Source organism: Venturia canescens, chromosome 9 (assembly GCF_019457755.1).
Source record: "Venturia canescens isolate UGA chromosome 9, ASM1945775v1, whole genome shotgun sequence".
In the NCBI taxonomy this organism is placed as follows: Eukaryota; Metazoa; Arthropoda; class Insecta; order Hymenoptera; family Ichneumonidae; genus Venturia; species Venturia canescens.
The window spans coordinates 16,550,892-16,568,813 of record NC_057429.1 but is presented as its reverse complement, the minus strand read 5'-3'; the positions used below and the strand labels follow the sequence as shown (position 1 = coordinate 16,568,813).

At 45.0% G+C, this 17,922-nt stretch overlaps 2 protein-coding genes across 2 annotated transcripts in view; both read left to right on the top strand.

The window, feature by feature from the left end:
- The window catches only part of Ptp36E (protein tyrosine phosphatase 36E), a 20,761-nt gene extending 11,755 nt beyond the window's left edge, over positions 1-9,006 (top strand). The window contains exons 4-15 of the mRNA XM_043428352.1: positions 1,706-1,827; positions 4,119-4,206; positions 5,624-5,700; positions 5,786-5,920; positions 6,250-6,390; positions 6,550-6,710; positions 6,918-7,053; positions 7,134-7,383; positions 7,513-7,589; positions 7,678-7,917; positions 8,014-8,358; positions 8,877-9,006. Coding sequence (XP_043284287.1) covers positions 1,706-1,827; positions 4,119-4,206; positions 5,624-5,700; positions 5,786-5,920; positions 6,250-6,390; positions 6,550-6,710; positions 6,918-7,053; positions 7,134-7,383; positions 7,513-7,589; positions 7,678-7,917; positions 8,014-8,358; positions 8,877-8,957 — 1,853 coding nt within the window. The 3' untranslated portion in view covers positions 8,958-9,006. The remainder of the gene's footprint in view (positions 1-1,705; positions 1,828-4,118; positions 4,207-5,623; positions 5,701-5,785; positions 5,921-6,249; positions 6,391-6,549; positions 6,711-6,917; positions 7,054-7,133; positions 7,384-7,512; positions 7,590-7,677; positions 7,918-8,013; positions 8,359-8,876) is intronic.
- On the top strand, positions 8,970-17,922 carry LOC122416619 (uncharacterized protein DDB_G0284459-like; the record flags this gene model as incomplete). Its single annotated transcript, XM_043429688.1, has 1 exon — positions 8,970-17,922. A coding segment is annotated over one exon (3,612 nt), but the record flags the coding sequence as incomplete, so codon positions are not given.

Sequence of the window (17,922 nt, the reverse complement as noted above, 5' to 3'; positions counted from 1 at the left end):
TCCACCGTGCCGATTGAACGCTCGTTCCTCAACCGATATCTCCGGAGGAGTGCACCGAACAAAAAAAACACGGAAGACTGTTCCCTCAAGAATTTGACGATCCACGGACTCTCCGAAGTCTCGAAAACTAACTACGAGCGCACGCTGTACAAACCCATTACGTAATATCGGTTATTTTATTGGGACGCGCCAGGAGCGAAGATATAGGCGATGCGATGGCCGGCGCGAGATTAGTTATGTGGCCTCAGTTTATCGGATCAATGTCACACGTCGGCGCCCGGCTCTCCTGATTATATGGATTTTCACCTATCATCCATTTAGATATTATAACTACCGTCGGACATCAAGCGTTCCGGTTTCCTCGCCCAGGACAAATCCACCTCCCGCTCCCCCCGGCGTCGCCCCTCCCGTTCTATCTTCGGTCCTCCTTCTCCTCCCTGTCGCCCCGCAAGGAGAAGGCCATCCATGTATTCACCAAAAGATACAACAAACGCATATAAATTCATGGTTATATACGTACAACTGTCGCCCGGTGCATATCCCTGAGGAGGCACGTCCAATGCCAAGTAGGTCAGGGTGTCAACCAAACACTCGGGCTTTCTGCCTCCTCCGATCTCTCTCTCTCTCTCTCTCTCTCTCTCTGTTTCTCTTTCTCCCTCGTCTTCGCTCCTACTTAGCATCTATACAACGGACACGGGATCAGCGTGGCTGGGGGATTTCGATCGAATACTGCTCCAACACTGTAAACAACGACGCGTCAATGTTGTCATGGCTCTTACATCGTCGGCGAATATTTCGGCATCCGATTCGACCGCATCGTTTTCCAGCTAGCGTGCAGCATCCGGTTTCGACCTGGCGAATCTCGGAGCTGGATGAACCCGTTGGGGAAAACGGCCAAGACTCCTCCGCGTGCGGCGACGGAGAGCAATTCGCTTTTTCGCTGATTCAATGGAGCTAAGATTCCATCGATTCTTCTCTCAATCCCTCGACATTCCGATCTCTTACAGACGCGAATAAACGCCTATACGAGAGGAAATTTTGCGGCGGAGATGCTCAGCCTCGTATCTCCGAGCGTCCAACGCTATGATTAACCACCCGCACGGGGAGATCTCCAAGCTCCGAAATAAACACGACTCTAGTTCACATCCAAACGGCTAATAATCCCATCGCTCCCCAATTTCTCATCACTCTTTATCTCCCTTCTATATAAACGCTCGAATATTTCTAGATTCGTTTCTCTCGATGCTCGCTCCAAACGAGGATTTGTCTCACAAGTGAATCGAGCGTTTTTCACTCGTTTTCAAGATTATTCGAAGCTCGAGGAACCGCTTAATTCTATTGATTTTTAAATGTCGTTATTTTATTGAAATAAGAGAAAACGGGTGAATGATGAGAAAATAATTAATTATTCTTTATTAACTTGAAAATATAAAAGAATCGGAACACTTTTCTTTTTATAAAAACAACTCGTTCCTCGCACTCGACTAGAAACGTTCTACGGTTCACAGTGAAAATCAATTCAATTCAATGATATTTTCGACAGCGTGTGTCATCGCGTACTAAAAACGTGGAGGGTTAAAATTCGCTGTGGATGAAGTATGTGATAAAAAGTTCATGAGAAAACGAAACGAAAGGGAATCCAAGGAGAAAATAAAAAATCTTTCGCAAAACCATGAAAAATTAATATTCGTGTTTCGATTTTCAGCGTCCGAAGAGCTCGGAGGGATTGGGACGACGTTGCCATCAGCACCAACGGAGCTCGCCCAGTACCCGAAGCTCTGTGACCTCCGCAGGAAATTTCCGGTTCTCTACAGAGTGGAATTCCAGGTGAGAACTTGATTGATGATTGAGAGCAGCCTAAAAAGCAGCGCTTCCTAATATCCATCGTTAAACGTCGATAGAGAATCGAATTATCGGTTGTTCGAATAACGAAAATGGGAAAATATATTGCCGCGGATGCAGACGCACGCGGGGATAGATTTAGCGTTAGCGCACCAGCCAAGGCAGACAGAACTGAATAGGAAGTGAGAAATTCTCGTATCGTCTCGTGCCTCTTGGCACGTTGCTCTATTATTCCGAAGCGAGGTGGGGAGGTGGCGAGGGAAGTAAAACCCGTGGCGACTCGGTGACTGCAGGACAACCAAGTTTTCGGCGCCGTCGGCTGAGAATAACGTCTCGTCGTCGTTGCCGTTCTCTCTCTCTCCAACGTTTTTTTCACCTTTTTCCTTGTTAACGAGGGATGAGAAAGTCTCCCTTTTCCCCGGCTCAATATCCAATCAATCAGGCCTTCATGACTAAACCTTTTTTCTAGCTTCATCATTCGTCTGCCTTAGCGTATGATTTTTTTCCTCGCCCACTCCACGTGCCCTCTTCTTCTGCAGAATATCTTCTGCTCTCTGATTTATTTGTATCGCCGAGTGATTTTTCTCTTGTACGATAAACTCCATGGCACGATCGACACGTTTGCGCAATCACCGCGCGAGCACGTTTACAGTCTTTGACCACAAAACTCGGAAGAAGCTGAAGTGATCATCAACGAACGAGCCCAATTCACTGAGAGAAACCGAGTTGCAAGGATTGCACTCTCACGCCCCCTCCCTCATCCCCCTCGCATCCTATCGCAAGTTCGACACTCGAGTGACCCGCTCCTCCTCGAAAACTTGGATAAACCAGAGCAACACGCTCGATCGCTCTTGCGTGGCTAGTTGAAAATGAAATTCTATCGGCTGCTGGTACGCTGCCTCAACGTTTCCAGGCCTCTGCACGCGGCCTGCTCCCCTCCCATCTTCCGTCCCTTTGCACGACAATCTTTTTGCACAATATATTCACACTCGGCTTTTCAATTCTGTCACTTGATTTTTTATTCATCACACTCGATTGCGCTCGATTAACAGCGCTGGGCTTTCATCCTCTCGGACGACTCGCCGAGCCTCGGTTTTGTAAAAATGTGAAAACTCATTGCAATTTCAAAAGCGAAGAATAGTCGAAAATGCTTCTGCACCGATTCGAACGGTCTCCGCAACGATTCCAACGTCGCTTCCTACCTGGGACGAGGTAAATTCGTTTCATGCAATTCGTCGAGATATTTTTGTTTTTTTCTTTCGAGGAATTTTATATTCGCAGTGTGCTGAGACCTCGGGACTCTTTCAAAATATCGATGCTTTGACGATGTTGCATTTTGTCCGCTTCATTAATTTATCGACTGGAAAGCAGTTGGATCTTTGCTCCTTCAGCCGGTCCGCTGCGATCGATTGTAGTTTACTATTATGTTTGTGACAGCAAGAATGCTTGGCGGGAGGAGGCGAAGCGATGGCAAGAACTCTCGGCACTCGAAACTCTTTATTTTTTCGTCATCGCTGTCCTCGTATTTGTTTTTATTTTCCTCTCTCATATAGCTTCAAACGCGCCTTTGTATCGGCGCCGTGCGGAGCTCTCGTTCGGGCAAAGGAACCGCGAGGAGAGTCATTCAGAAGGTATGAACCGGAGGGAAGCTTGAAAAGGGACAGAGACAAAAGCGAGAGGGAAAGAGAGGAAAACGCTCTTTTTGATCACGTTGCATAATAATATCGGTTGCCACCGCGAGAGGGCAATTCTCGCACGAAAAGCCCTCGGTTAATGCTGACCGAGTATCCGCGACGACCCCGAAACTGCCTGGAATTCAGTTCCCTCCTTTTGTCCTCATTTTTTTCACAAAATTTATTTTTTTACAACCGTTTCAGCGTCCTTGCGAGCAGCACTTTTTCTGACCCCTTTTTAGCTCCCGCGCGTTTATATTCCTGATGCTTGATTTTTCTGGCTCGAAGAGTCGGGAGACGAGGGAGATTTACGATCTGCATTTACTTGCATGTACACCGAGATCGCGATAACACTTTTTTACGATCCGCAAAACGCTGCTTTCCGTTTAATTGAACGACTGGAAATAATCGTGCCTCGGAATGCGCGTTATTTTCATTGAAGATAAAACCCCCTCGTCATTGCTGTTGACACTTTTTTTTTATCGTGGACATGATCCTTTTACGATGAAATGAAACATTCAACCGCCGAAAAGCTTACGTTGATCGATGGAAATTGACAGCGAATGGAAATAAAGAGACTCAATTTTCACGTGTTACTTACAGACTGCGTGCAAAGTCGAAACGCACTCGTGCAGGCACGCACTGAAGTCCGCCAACAAAGAAAAGAATCAGAATCAACGTTGCATACCATGTGAGTTAATTTTTCGTTCTAATGCATGAAGCGTAAAAAAGCACAAAATTCAAATCACTCCGAAATACGAGGTTTCTTTTAGAAGCAAAAATTACTTCGCAAAAGTTAGACGAAAAAATATTCCGAATATTTTCGACCCTAAAATTATCATTCGGAAGGAAAAATGATGCGGGGATGAAAAGCAGAACGGTTCCTATTTCCGGAGTGGAATTAATGAGACATTGAAAATAGCAAGATGACGTGTAAAAGGACGTAACTGGGTCGTCCCGAGTTTTAAACTTTGTGCGGAAAATGTTAAATTATGGGAATGAGAGAGCCCGAAGAGACGCGGGGATTCCTCCCAAGTATATTATGTATTCAGGCTTTTCATTGATACATATAACTTGCTCGAGTTTAGTGCATCACTCCGAAAATTCCCACGTGGCGAAGTTCGCGCGACCATTTCCGTATATAAAGTCATTTATACGTGTAGCATATACAACTATGTACATAATACGAGGGAGACCGGGACCGAAGAGGGTACACCTAAGGAAATATTGCACTTTTCGGAAACTTGAGAAACTTGGTCGTTACTTGCTTCCCAACGCCAAGGAATAAACTGTCATTTTTTACAATTAAAACCAAAGAAACAAAAAAACAGTTTTTTGGGTCGAATCTTCTTGAAAATTTGCAAAGTTTACTGAAATTGCAATCCGACGCAGTTTGAATGCTTCTTTTAAGAAACAGTCAATTGCATTGTAAAACTATAAAAAGAAGCGATTGAAAAAAAGAAATTTTGAAAAAAAAAGCGTTAATTGAAAAAACTTAAAAAAAATTTGTCAACTTTTTATTATCTCTTTTGGTAAACTAAATTGAATATGGATAGAAATGAATTCGGCGATTTCAGAAGTAGCCCATTTTGCTTCGGTCTACCGTATGTACGCCACAGCGATTTCGGGGTTCTTGGGAGAAGGAAGCAAGATTGTTGGTAGAGATAGGAAGCGAGGCGGGAGGAAACAGCGATATACTCCGAACGAATAGACGAAATTGCGTCGTGTGACAGATTCGGGTCGAGCATTCCTTCTCTCCTTCTAATATTACGATATTACAAATCTCACCGGGAATAACAAATTGAATCTGGAGGAAAGTCGTGGATAAAAAAGTTGCTCACTCCATTACGCAGGGTCGCCAAATACTTTCCTGCGGCTCTTCCGTCCTCCTTTATCTCATAGACAAAAATATTCGATCAAATTTTATCACTGACACTTGACCGATTTCTGTGACAGCATCGGAAGGGGGCGAAGAAACGTAGTTTGCAAATTTTTTATATGAAAATTTGGACTGAGTAAAAACCGATGGATATACGTAATAATGAACTTGACCGAGAACTCCGAGATTCGAATAAAACGAAAAAATTGTTCACTTTTCTCGGTTCTAGATGACTATAACAGGGTCGTGCTGGACACGATAGAGGGACAACCGGACTCGGATTATATAAATGCATCTTACGTAGACGTGAGGAATTTTTCATACGAAGAATAAACGTCTGAGGCTTCGGAAGAACCTACAGATTTCAATGGGCTTTTCTGTCTTTTCACAGAGTATATTAAAACCCAACGCTTATATCGTAACTCAGGGACCCATCGAAACAACGGTTACGGAATTCTGGCGCATGGTTTGGCAGGAGAGAGCTTCGTGTATAGTCATGTTAACGAAAACCTTCGACTTTATTAAGGTCAGTGTCCGCGGTAATATCGTGAGAAACGACGATTCGTAGCTACAAAAATGGTTCGATCGTTGTTAAACACACAATTTCGATGATTGCTGTGACAAAAAGCAGGTTTATAAAAATGGATCGAATTTTTGAAAATTAGAAGAAAACGCAAAATCGAAATAATTGTAGCTTGAGTCTCGTTTCGGCCTGCGAGCACGATAAATATTTCATAACATTGGTCAACCGGAGGCTCAATTGAAAAGGAATTATTGAGCAAAGGCGCGGTGGTACAATTGCGATCTTTTCAAGCGAGAAGACATTGTGAAGCCTCTCTCGTTATTCCGTAACAGGTTATGTGTGTTCAATATTGGCCAGCGAACAAAGAAAAAGACGAGGAATATGGGGGCATCGGTGTGTCGGTGCTGAAAGAGGAGGAGCTTGCCAATTTTCATATACGTACGATAAGGCTGTACAAAAAGGACGACAAAGGGGTGAGGATTCGTTGGTATTGTAATTGAAAACAATAACTGCGTTGCACACCACTTTTTAGTGAAATATAACGAAGAACAAAGTCTCTCGGTACTAACAAGAATAATGATGATAAAGAAAGACAATTGGAAGGGTGTCATATCGATTTGCTGTCACCCCAGGAGGTCACCGAGGAACGAACTCTCATCCAGTTTCACTACACCGAGTGGCATTCCCACACGTGCCCCTTTGGAAATGCTGTCCTCGAATTTCGTAGGCGGGTCAGAGCAGTCGTTGGCTCGACCATCAAAAACGAGTCCGGTCCGATGGTCGTACACTGCAAGTGAGTGCGTTTCTTTACAGCTGTCCATGCTCCGCTTTCGTGTTATGCTTTGGGGAAGATTTCTCGCCCGTGGGTAAACACAAGGGAGGCCGAAACGGCTGGAACGAAGCCGTTCGGAGCTCCCCATTTCGCAATTATGCTGATTGTTGTTAATCGTTGTTGCCACACTGTTTTTTTTCTTGCTGAACTAATTGCTCGTTGTGTCAGCGATGGGGGTGGACGCTCGGGAGTGTACTTAGCGATCGACGCGAACATGGAACTGGCCGAGGAAGAGGATGCCTTTGACGTGTTCGGGTATCTGAAAAAACTGCGACAGAGTCGTCGCGGCCTTATAGAATCTTTGGTAACGAAAAATAGATTGAAATGCGAGAAGATGAATAATGAAAATATGGCCGATGAACTTCCGCTCTTTCGTCTCTCCAGGATCAGTACAAATTCGTGTACGACACCCTCGAGGAGTTCGTCATATGCGGTGCCTCGTGGTTTTCGGTCTCGGAACTTTCGCAGCGGCTCAAACAGAAGAGCGTGAAAAATCCGTTAACGAAGATGAACGAGTATCAACGGGAGTACCAACAGATTTGTAAACAAACGCCCCGCTTCACCATCGGCGATTGCGCCGGAGGGCACAGGGCCGATAACAGGGAAAAAAATCGTGACGTTCTGGTCGTTCCACGTGAGTCTACACTTGTTTCTTTTTTTTTTTTTTTCTAAAACCTCGTGAAAGCCCTTTTCCACGAATCCGACTCTGGTTTTTATGAATCGTAAACGGAATCTGTATTCGATTTTCCGGATGATCGTCCAGCCGACAACTTCCGGCCGTACCTGACGAGCTTTCAGGGCAACAGTTTCACCGATTACATAAACGCAGTTTTCGTAGACGTGAGTATCGCCAACAGCAGCCCGAATCACCGTCGCACCGGCGACCGGGAGACCGTTAAATAATAAACTCGGAATTATTGCTCATCAGGGCTACACCAAGCCGAGGGAATACATCGTAACCGAGTGGCCGTTGAAACACACCTGCGGTGAATTTTGGTCGCTGGTTTACGATTACGAGTGCGCTGCCGTCGTCGTCCTCTGCGTACCTCCCCCGATGTCGACCAACTTTCCGAGCTTCTGGCCCGAGGGTAGACACTCCAAAAAATACGGTCCAGTCTTCACGATAGATCACATCAGCCACAATCATTATACGAACATCAAGACGTGGGTGAGTCATGTTGCAGTTTCCCAGGTAAAAAGTTTCACTTGGTTCGAGCTACGACGCTAATCCCGTCTCTGTTTTTCTGCTTATCCGCTTAATCAGGTATTCAGGATAAACAAGAAAATCGTTTCACTGACGGAACTGATGGCCGGAGTGAAAGCCCCGCCGAAGACGGTCCAACTGTTCCAACTGACCTGCTGGCCGATGGGACACAAAGTGCCAACCTCGACCAACAGTCTCGTCGAATTGATGAACATGGTGGAAAGATGGCGTCAGAGAACCGACTACGGACCAGTTGCGGTCGTATCGCCGGACGGTAGAAGCAGGTGTGGAGTCTATTGCGCCGCAAATGCCTGCATTGAGCAGGTCATACAGCACGGTGAAGTGGATATTTTCCAGGCTGTTAAAACTGTCCGGAGGCACAGACCACAACTCGTCGAGAACATGGCAAGTGATATTGAACACTGAAAGAAAATCGAAGTCATACGTGGAAACACTAAGATTTGATAATCAATGTTTCGTAAAAGATATCGATGATAAAACACAATATGAAATCGCTATGATTTTGCTTCTTAGGTAAGTTGGGACTTTAAGCTCTCTCGTGCCGCAAATGAGCCTTTGATGGCTGCTTCGTGAAGATTTTATCATACTTGACAGCAATAATAATCCAGTTTAAAGCTTCTTCCGCACCCCTGCATGCGACTTTAAATCCTCGCGAATAGCTTAAAAATAGGGTTGTAGTTGGATTCGTCGGAGCGGTTCTCGCAGGTCGAGAGAGAAGCAAAGTTATGGCAATCAGCACACTCCTGTGGAAGGAACAGAAAAATGTTTGATTGAAATTTGTGAGGCTGTTGAATAGATTAAAGTTTTTGAGTCCTAGACGAGTTTGAAGTTTTGACGAAGCTTGCTGATCGGTCGGACGGTGGCACGATTTAACGCGATTGCTTCTGGGCTTTGATTTACAGACGGAGTACAAGTACTGCTACGACTTGGTATTGCACTACGTGCTACACTATTTGAACAAGGACATGAACGAGAAAAAGTGAGAAAGCGAGTTGAGGGACGAGCTGTGGTTCATTGAATTCGGACGTGGAGCGGCTCTGCCCCTGACGCCGGAGGAGGCGCCGGCGGACGGTGAGCCAGTCGTTCCGTGTGCCCAGGGTAGGATAATCGTCGAGTCAGCGAGAGAAGCGCCGCCGCATTTCGCCCAGTGTTCGGCGTACAAGCGGACGGGCTTGGACGAGCCGGATCAAGTGGCGGTCGGCGGGATGATCGGTGGGCTGCCCAACCGCGAGGTCAATCGAATGATCAAGTTCCCGCGGCTGGTATACAGTCGGCAATATTCGACGAGAGAGCAGCCGGGCAGTCCTGCCACGAGGCCGGAAGAGCTCGGCGTCAGGCCTTGGTACAACGAGCAATTCGCCACCACCGAGTCACCTTCGTCCTCGATCGGCGGTGGAATTTGTGATCGAAGCTCGTATCCCTCATCATCCTCGTCCAGCTATCCGTATCCCCAGAGAGACCCGAGATCTCTGATGGTTGGCAGGCCGAACTTGTCGCTGTACTCGGTCGCGGGGAGTCGGGAGAGAGAAAGCAGTTTGGATAGCAACGATACGGCGGCGCCGAGTCATCGATACGCCGCCCCCAGGAAGGCCTACATGGATCTAACGGACGCGATCGCTCTGCTCGACGAGACGTGCCCGAACCAAGAGGCGAGTCCCTCGTTAACGCCGAGAACCCCGAGGACGCCGCTCACGCCTTTTCCACGCAGCAAACGTGCGCGATCCAAGAGCAGCGACAACTCCTCGAACTACAGTAACGAAGTCACGGCCGCGACCGCCGCTGAACGTACCCTCGAAACGTCCAAGAGTCAGGAGAAATCATCACAGGAAACCAAACACCGCAGACCGTTCCTCCGGAAAATCGGCTCCTCGAAAACCGAGGACCGACCGTTCCTCGCTAAAATCGCACCGAAAGTAATTGGCAAACCATATCTGGAGAAAATCGGACCGAGCCGTGCGATCGAGAAGCCTTTCCTCGAGAAAATCGGCTCTTCCAAGACTCTCGACAGATTCACCTTCGACGTGTTACGAGAATTCCCCAAAGTCGTGGTCAAGAAGTGCCAGCCTGCCGAGCCCTCGCCCCTCGCCATCGAACCTTCCTCGCACCCGGAAAGAGAACAAGTACAAGAGCTCGAGGACGACGATGTCGACCACGATGATGTCTTGTGCATCATCGAAGACGAGAGAGCCGACGAGGACGACGAGAACGACGATCCCACCGACGATAAAACCGAGGATCAATCAAGTCTGAGTAGGTCAGCGGGCAGTGGGCGCCGATCGAATGGAAAAGGATATTTATTAAAAATGTACTCCTTCGAATCTGACTGCCTGAACGAGGCTGGCGATCCAGCAGTTTCCATGAAGGCTCACAGGGACCCGCTGCGAGGGGCTTCGCTCGACGACGTCCTGGACTCCGGTCCGAGCTCCTTCCCACCTTCGGAGGATTCCCACGAGCATCCGAGTTCCCGATCGGACGACAGATCGACGAGTGTCGCCGAGCTCGTCAAATGTCGGGTGACTACGAGCGAGGAGATTTTCTCAACGATGATGTCGCATCAGAGTTCACCGAGAGAAGCAGCAAGTTGGGGTAATTCGCCGAACAGATGGTCCAAGAGAAGATCGAGGAGGGTCGCGTCAGCGCCGAGGACGCGGGCGGACCGTGACCAGAGCGCGTCTCTGGTGTTTCCAAGCGACGACAGTACCCCGAACTCCCCGACGAAGCGTCGGATGTCGCCCGATCGCGATCAGATGGCGCGCGACCGACTCGTCATTTCGAGAACGAAAAATTCTTCTCTGCTGCGGGATTCTACGGGTTCTCCGTTGAAAACGAGGCGGCAGGCTTCCAACGAGGAAGCAGGATCATCCGACTCGAGACGCGACCTCGACACCTCCAAGTCGAGTCAGCCCTCGTCCGAGGAGAACGTCCAGAAGGAAGAGCAGATCAGCTTCGCCAGGTGCAAATCGAGACGGCAAACGTTCAAGGAGGCGATGGAGAAGTTCAGCGGTTCGGAGAATTCCTCCGGGAAAACCCGACGCCAGGTGTCCGAAGACATACTGGACAAGAATCGTAAGAACGGTGAACTACTGCGTTTCGAAGATCCGCCCGGTCGTTTGGAGCGACGAGGCATTTCGTCGGACAATCTGAAACTCTCTAGGGAAACGGTGGTAGCCTCAGTGCCCTCCACGTCTTCGTTGGGCTATCAGAGCGGTGACTCTTCTCTGGTGAGCCAGCGTTCGTCCTACCATAGCCAGGACTTCATCCGGGGCACTCTGAAGATCCTGCACGACAAGTTCGAGCTGCAAGAAGTTCCTTCAGAGAGTTACGCAGCCTTCAAGAGGCGTACGAGGGCGAACCATCAGTACAATCAGCAGAGGGACAAGCAGAGGACCAACGGGAATGATTCTCGAGGAAACGAGGAGACGACCACGAACAACAACCATAAAAATAACAATAACAATAACAACAGCAGCAACGACAACAACAACGGGGCCCCCAACACTGGAATGAATCCGCCTAAGGGGAGCAGCGAGTCGCGGCGAGACGCGAAGGACGCTTCTACGAGATCGGCCAGCGAGGACCTCAGCACCGAGTCCAAATCCTCGGTGACGATCAAGTCCGTCCTCCGAAAACAGGAAGGTGTCGATCACCAGAGCGATCAAGAAACGGAGAACGGAACATCGCTTCGCCGTCCAAAACGACGAATGGTCAACGAACCCTCCCAGGAGACGATGGACCTGTTGACCGAACTGCGCCGGGTCAAGAGCATGCTGAAAACGCCGTCGATCGAAACCGACCCGGCTAATGATTTCTCCAAGCCACCGACACGCTTCCCCAAGAAGATTCTTCTCACCGACAAAGAATTCTGTCTGTCGGTCGAACGCGAGAACAGCGTGCGGCGGAGACCGTCGATGATCGTCGGCGAAGAATCAATCGGGATCTCCGAGACCAGCAGAATCGAAAGAAACGAACAAGACGATAGCGAGAAAAAGAAGTCGTCTCCGGAAAAGATTCAGACCAGAAGCAGCCGCAGAGAGCGGGCCCTCCGCGGACCCGCGCTCTTCGAAAAACGCTGCTTGTCGCTGGACTACGCCGACGATGAAAAGCCACCGAAACCGGAAGCCAGAGCCATCTCTCTCGTAGCTCCCTCCAGGACTCCCCGCTCCGGAACAGCCGATTACGACAATTTGGACTCCTCCGATCCAGGCGGCCTGGCTTACGATGCCCGGAGCTACTCCTCGGACGTTTTTACTAGCCCGTCCGACGAGAACGACGAAACTCGTGTCAGCGAAACTGGAGCTCGAAATTCTGCGGAATCTCCGAACAACGAAACGACCACGGAGACCATGAACAATCACTGCGCCGAGGTCGACATCGCTATTCCCGTCGATCACGTCGGCTCAATCAGCCCCAAAAGGCGAATTCACGCACAGGGAAGAACCAGCGATTTTTATGAAATTATTTCACCAAGATCGACACCCTTCAGGGTGAAGAAAAGACTTGGGAGGATTTCCGTTGAGGAAGGCGTCAAACCCGAAAACTTTACACTCAACAAAGTCGATTGCAGATCCGTCGTTAACCAGAAAAGAACAAAGTGCTTTCCCTTGTAACCCTCGGCATTCGACCCGCGACTATTCGCCTTTTTCACATCTTCATTCACACTGTACACGTACATTCGTTCACAACTATCGGATGTTGTTCCTTTTATTAAGTGAATAGTACGCTATGTCATTAGCTATTCGAACAGAAATCCTCGCCAGTCGCTGGCGGAATCGTTTCTCGGACCATTTTTCTATTTTCCCAAACCCTTGAATTCTTTGTCTTTCGAATACAATTTTCAACACTTTATCTTCGCATAAGTTTGTAACGTTTTAATAATGCGTTTCCTCCGTGTATGCGTGTCACAATGTACTCTTCACTTATCGCGTGCAGCCTCACAGCTTTCTTCCGCATATGTTCATTGTCGCGACAAGATATGAAACATAAAACGATTCTAAACTAGATATTTTCGATGATCCAGAGCTCGCCCATACTTGGCCCGCCGATTCCTCAAACCGCGTACTCTCCTTAGGATAGGGTCACATTTTTCGACTTATTCGCCATGTAAGTTACTCTTACAGCGAGTAAATATATATGTATATATTTAAAAATATGTGAACGCGTCGGGAGATCGTTCTCCGGACGTTTCGCGAACGTTAATAGCTGATCGTCGATATCGATATCGTGTTCGTCGGTGTTTAAATTATAATGATGAAATATATCACTAAAATTTTCATGACTCTGAACCAAAGTCAAGGAACATTCGATCGTGAGCGTTCAGCAAACTTCGCAGCCTTTTTTTTCAACGTGAATTTTTACTTGAGTTGCTGAATTGTATTTTTAGGGGTAGTGAAAAGAAACGACCATGCAAGGGGGTGACCAATCGTCAATGAAATCAGTGAAGGTTCATTGAGAAAATATATATATATATATATATTTTTTTTTTTTTTAGTGGCCGTTTCGAAGAGTTTTCTACTAGCGAGGAAAATGCGAGTGGTAAATTTGGATTTTTTACAGATTTCGAAATCGTTTTACAGATTTTTACTTTCATTTTCGACTGTATCGAAATGACCAGTTTCAACGACTCTTTTATCCACCGTGAACCAGGACTTTTTCATTGAGAGATTATTGATCGAGTACTTCTTCGAGACGAGATCTGGCCCTGACCAGATAAGGAGAAAATAAATCGATCACCGGCTGGACTTTCGCTCGTATAAGAAGAACCTTAAAGTGTGTTCTGTACACAGCGAACGCATTAAAAAATGAGCCGGAAATCTCTCTCGAGATGTCAGCTTCGATTTAGTAGAAAGAAAAGTAGAAAGAGGGCGAATCGTGGCCCGAGTCAATAACGAATGAGCGTACTTATTAATCTGCGAGCATCAATTCGCGTTTACCGAATGAATAAAATGATAAAAGATAACATAAATAAAAGAGGAGTTTTGATGATGAGGATCTATGGAAAAATACGAAGAGACAGACTCTCTTCTGTCAAGCCAGTGCCTTGTCCACGAAAATATATATTCAAAGTAAAACTGGAAGGAGAGACTAGGAGAAGAACAAAATCTTACGAAAGGAGATACAAAAAGAATGTCATTTTTTAAAGGCAATAGAGAAAGCAGAATGATATACGATGGGGAAGAACAAAAAAATTGGATAACGAAATATACGTTACACGTTAATGAACTCCGACAGCGGGACGGATATTCTGAAAGGGTCCATGGAGTTGCTCCTTCGATGGTGGGGTTCGAATCCAATAACAAGGATTCCGATTATTGACGAAGAAAAAACTGCAATCCCTTGCCACGACGTTGCAATTCCCAACGCAGATGCGTCCACCTGCCAAGCCGTTTTTCCACTTGGATATAGGCGCGTGATGTTTTTAATTAGTCTAATAAATAACAACACACATATACATATATATGTGTGTATATAAATGTTATGTCTAACGTATACATACACATATACGTATATGCGTATTTAATGATAATACATGTACGACGTAATAGCTAATTAAAACACGATATAAACTTGTCATATTAATACTGATTGTTACATTGATTTATTGGATTTCTCTTTAGAGTAACGTGACAAGCGTCATTGATGAAACGGCGAATGAATATTATATGTAGATATATTTCAATGTTATATATATATGAAAAATAATATATTCATTATACGTTTAATATAAATGATATACGATACTTCAGATATTTGTATACAGATTGAGTATGCTGCTGCAGCCTACATTCGTTTAGGCGATTACAAAACGACTCGATAATTGTTTGGCCGAATTATCGAGACCAGGAGCTAGCTCGCGTCATTCTGAAGGGAAAAGTCCTTTGGGCTTTTCCTCTCCGGTGTACCGTTCGAGAGATGTCGAACGATGAGTGCAGTAGCCAATGCGCTGGGGTTACGCGGGACGTAGGACCCTTCTCCCACTCGGCGCTCTCGACCGTCCGCGCTGCTGATTGGCCACTGCTTGTATCGTCACACATCTCATGAACGGTACGCCGGATAACGAAACTTCTGAGGACTTTTTTCCTCAGAATTTCTCGATCTATACACCTGCTCAAGCTTGAGCACAAATCTTGAAACATTCTGTACGTAGATGCGATATTTACACGCAACTCCGCATTAAACTCAATGATGACACTATCGAAATACATGTTTTGCCAGTTATGCGCGAGTCAAAATGTGCCAAAGAGGATTTGTCGGATAAATCAGTCACCCAAAGTTACTTTTATATTTGCCTGTACACGTGTTCGCCCGTAATATAGAATGCGAGTTATAGACGCGGAAATGTGATTACGTGCGTGTGTTGGCACCGATATATACGACCTATTACTGTAACGAGTATGGTACGTTCATTTCATATTTGTAATATTATATCTACAAATACATAATATGTGTGTGTATATAACCTGGATTTATATATGCACATATACATACGTATGTTTGTACTTGTACGTAATTTGTTATTTAAGTACATGTTGCGATTTCGGGGCAATTGTGGAGTATAGGAAAAAACTTAGGGTGCTGGAAAATGAGAAGAAAATATGTAATTCGTACGTTTCTCCGCTTTTTTTCGATCCTTTCGCAACTTGATACCAAACCCCGTTCGTTAACATGCTTCGATGCACGCTTCCGTACGTTTCGAAGGTGAAAAGAAATGTTAAGCTAATTAAAAACGACGTTAAAACGAATGTAAAATTGGCAAGTCAGGGTTTTCATCGAGAGAACGTTAGAGCAAGATTTTCTTCATCCTCCAGCTTCACAATGTTACGATAAATGCTAAAAGAGACAAAAACAATCGCACCCATCGCAGCCATCCGTCCATCTTTTCGGCTGTTCTGGGTCCCGATTCTCCTCCATTTTCGTTCTCTCTCTCTCTCTCAATTATTCTCTTTATAAATAATAATAGAAAAAAACGACTTTAAAATGAAAAATTTATAAAGTGAAAACTAAATACGATATTTACGAACCTTGCGGAACGACCGAAGCGTGCAACGAGCCGCGACTCGTAGTTAGGCAAACAGCGAAGCATAATTACTGCAAGTGTATCATTGGTCCAGTGCTCCAGAACGGAAATTTATAGCAGACTTCCGTCGCTCGTAAGTCACATTTTTCTCCGTTCTCGAGCACGTTTCAATGATTCGTTGAATAAACAAATTAAAATACCACATATTTGCTTGGATATGCGAAAAAAAATTAAGCGACGGCTGGGAAGAGCGGAGGGGCGGGGGACGGGGAGATGCTGCAAGAAAAAGAAAGTCATTATCGCTTTTCCATTATTCTCGCTGGCGAGATGTTTCAATTCCTCCGTTCATGAAGGAGTTCCTAAAAGAGATTCAAATGAATTAGTTCGGAGCTGACATTGTTGAGGTTCTCGATGCCTTTCACTTCGTCACAAATTGTAAAATGAAAAGCCAAGAACTGAGAATAACGGAGGTCGAACTCAAAATTCAACTCGAACGAAGGAGATTTTTTTAAACGAACTAATTAATCTCAAAAATACACAGACACAGGGCTTTATTCTAAATGAACGATACGTACATGCGTGGAAAAGTTTAGATTTTCGAGTAAACGGATCTCGTTTATATATATATATATATAAATAGTAAATATTATACAAATATGAATGTATATGAATTATGATTGTCAAAGGTGTAAAGAATTAACGATCCGGACCTCGAAAAACGTTCAATGTCCTTTTTATCGTCGATCCAACAACGTTCGGTTGAGATTTGATTCGGATAAAACAATTGTGAATAACCGAAAAATTCACCCTACGTATTGATAGTTTATTGCAAGAATGGAGACAAGTGAGAATCTATATTATTGTTAAAACGATGTGCGAGCGTTTGGGAAGCTTCTCCGAAGCTCGTACGAAGCGGAACTCGTTCTCCTCGCCTATTTAATAAACATATTTAATAGTAGTCATATTTTCAAGCTTTTTTCCAAATCAGTCACCACAGTCACGCACTGTACTGATGCATTGGGTGTTTGAGTCGTCAATTCGAAGTACACTTTATTTCCATTTTGGCCAAAGTATGCAAATAATTGTTCTTTCTTCCAACATAGCTTGAGACTATTTTTTAATTTTGCTACCAAAAATGTATGTGGAGATTTCGCAAATGTATGACAAAAGTTATGAGAAATGGGACACAATATTTTCTTCGGAAATTGTTACATTTTGTTTTTTTTTTCATCTTTCGGAATTTTGATGCGAGAAAAGCACTGTTGCGTATAATGGAATCGGTTGATCAAAGTTCTAATTTTCCACACTTCAAGAACACCCTGCATTCGGTCATACGTGTGTATTTATGGGAAATTCCATGCCAAAATTGCCTATTATGATGAATTCGAATGTACAATTTTGTTACAATTAAGATATGTGTTGGTACTTTTTCGAAGACATATTTTAAAAAATAAAATAAAAAATGATAAAATTATTTGGCCTCGGCGGTACGGGGTTTGAAGCAAAGCTTCCTATGAAATTCAATAAAAAAATCAATGCGAATAATTTATCTTTATTTTTATTCTTTTTTTATAAAACTGCTTCCAAAACGAAAGAAACAACAAAACGAGAGCAATGAACGATTTTTCGAAAAGTCGATCTGAGGAAATATTAGTCACGAAAAATCGACAAAAAATTCACAACAAGTACCAAACTTTTTCCCAATTACAACGGAATCGTAGATACAAATTCATTTCATGAGTGAATTTGGCGTGGAGTATCCCATGTAAAAAAAAATATATATTATAAACGTATATCGATAAATCTGAATAAAATGACGCCTGTATAGCAATGACTGCAACCAAAAGCAGCCAGATCGACTGTAATATCCCAAATTTGTATACATATATATGTATATATGAATACACATGTATTAATATATATAGATATGCGTA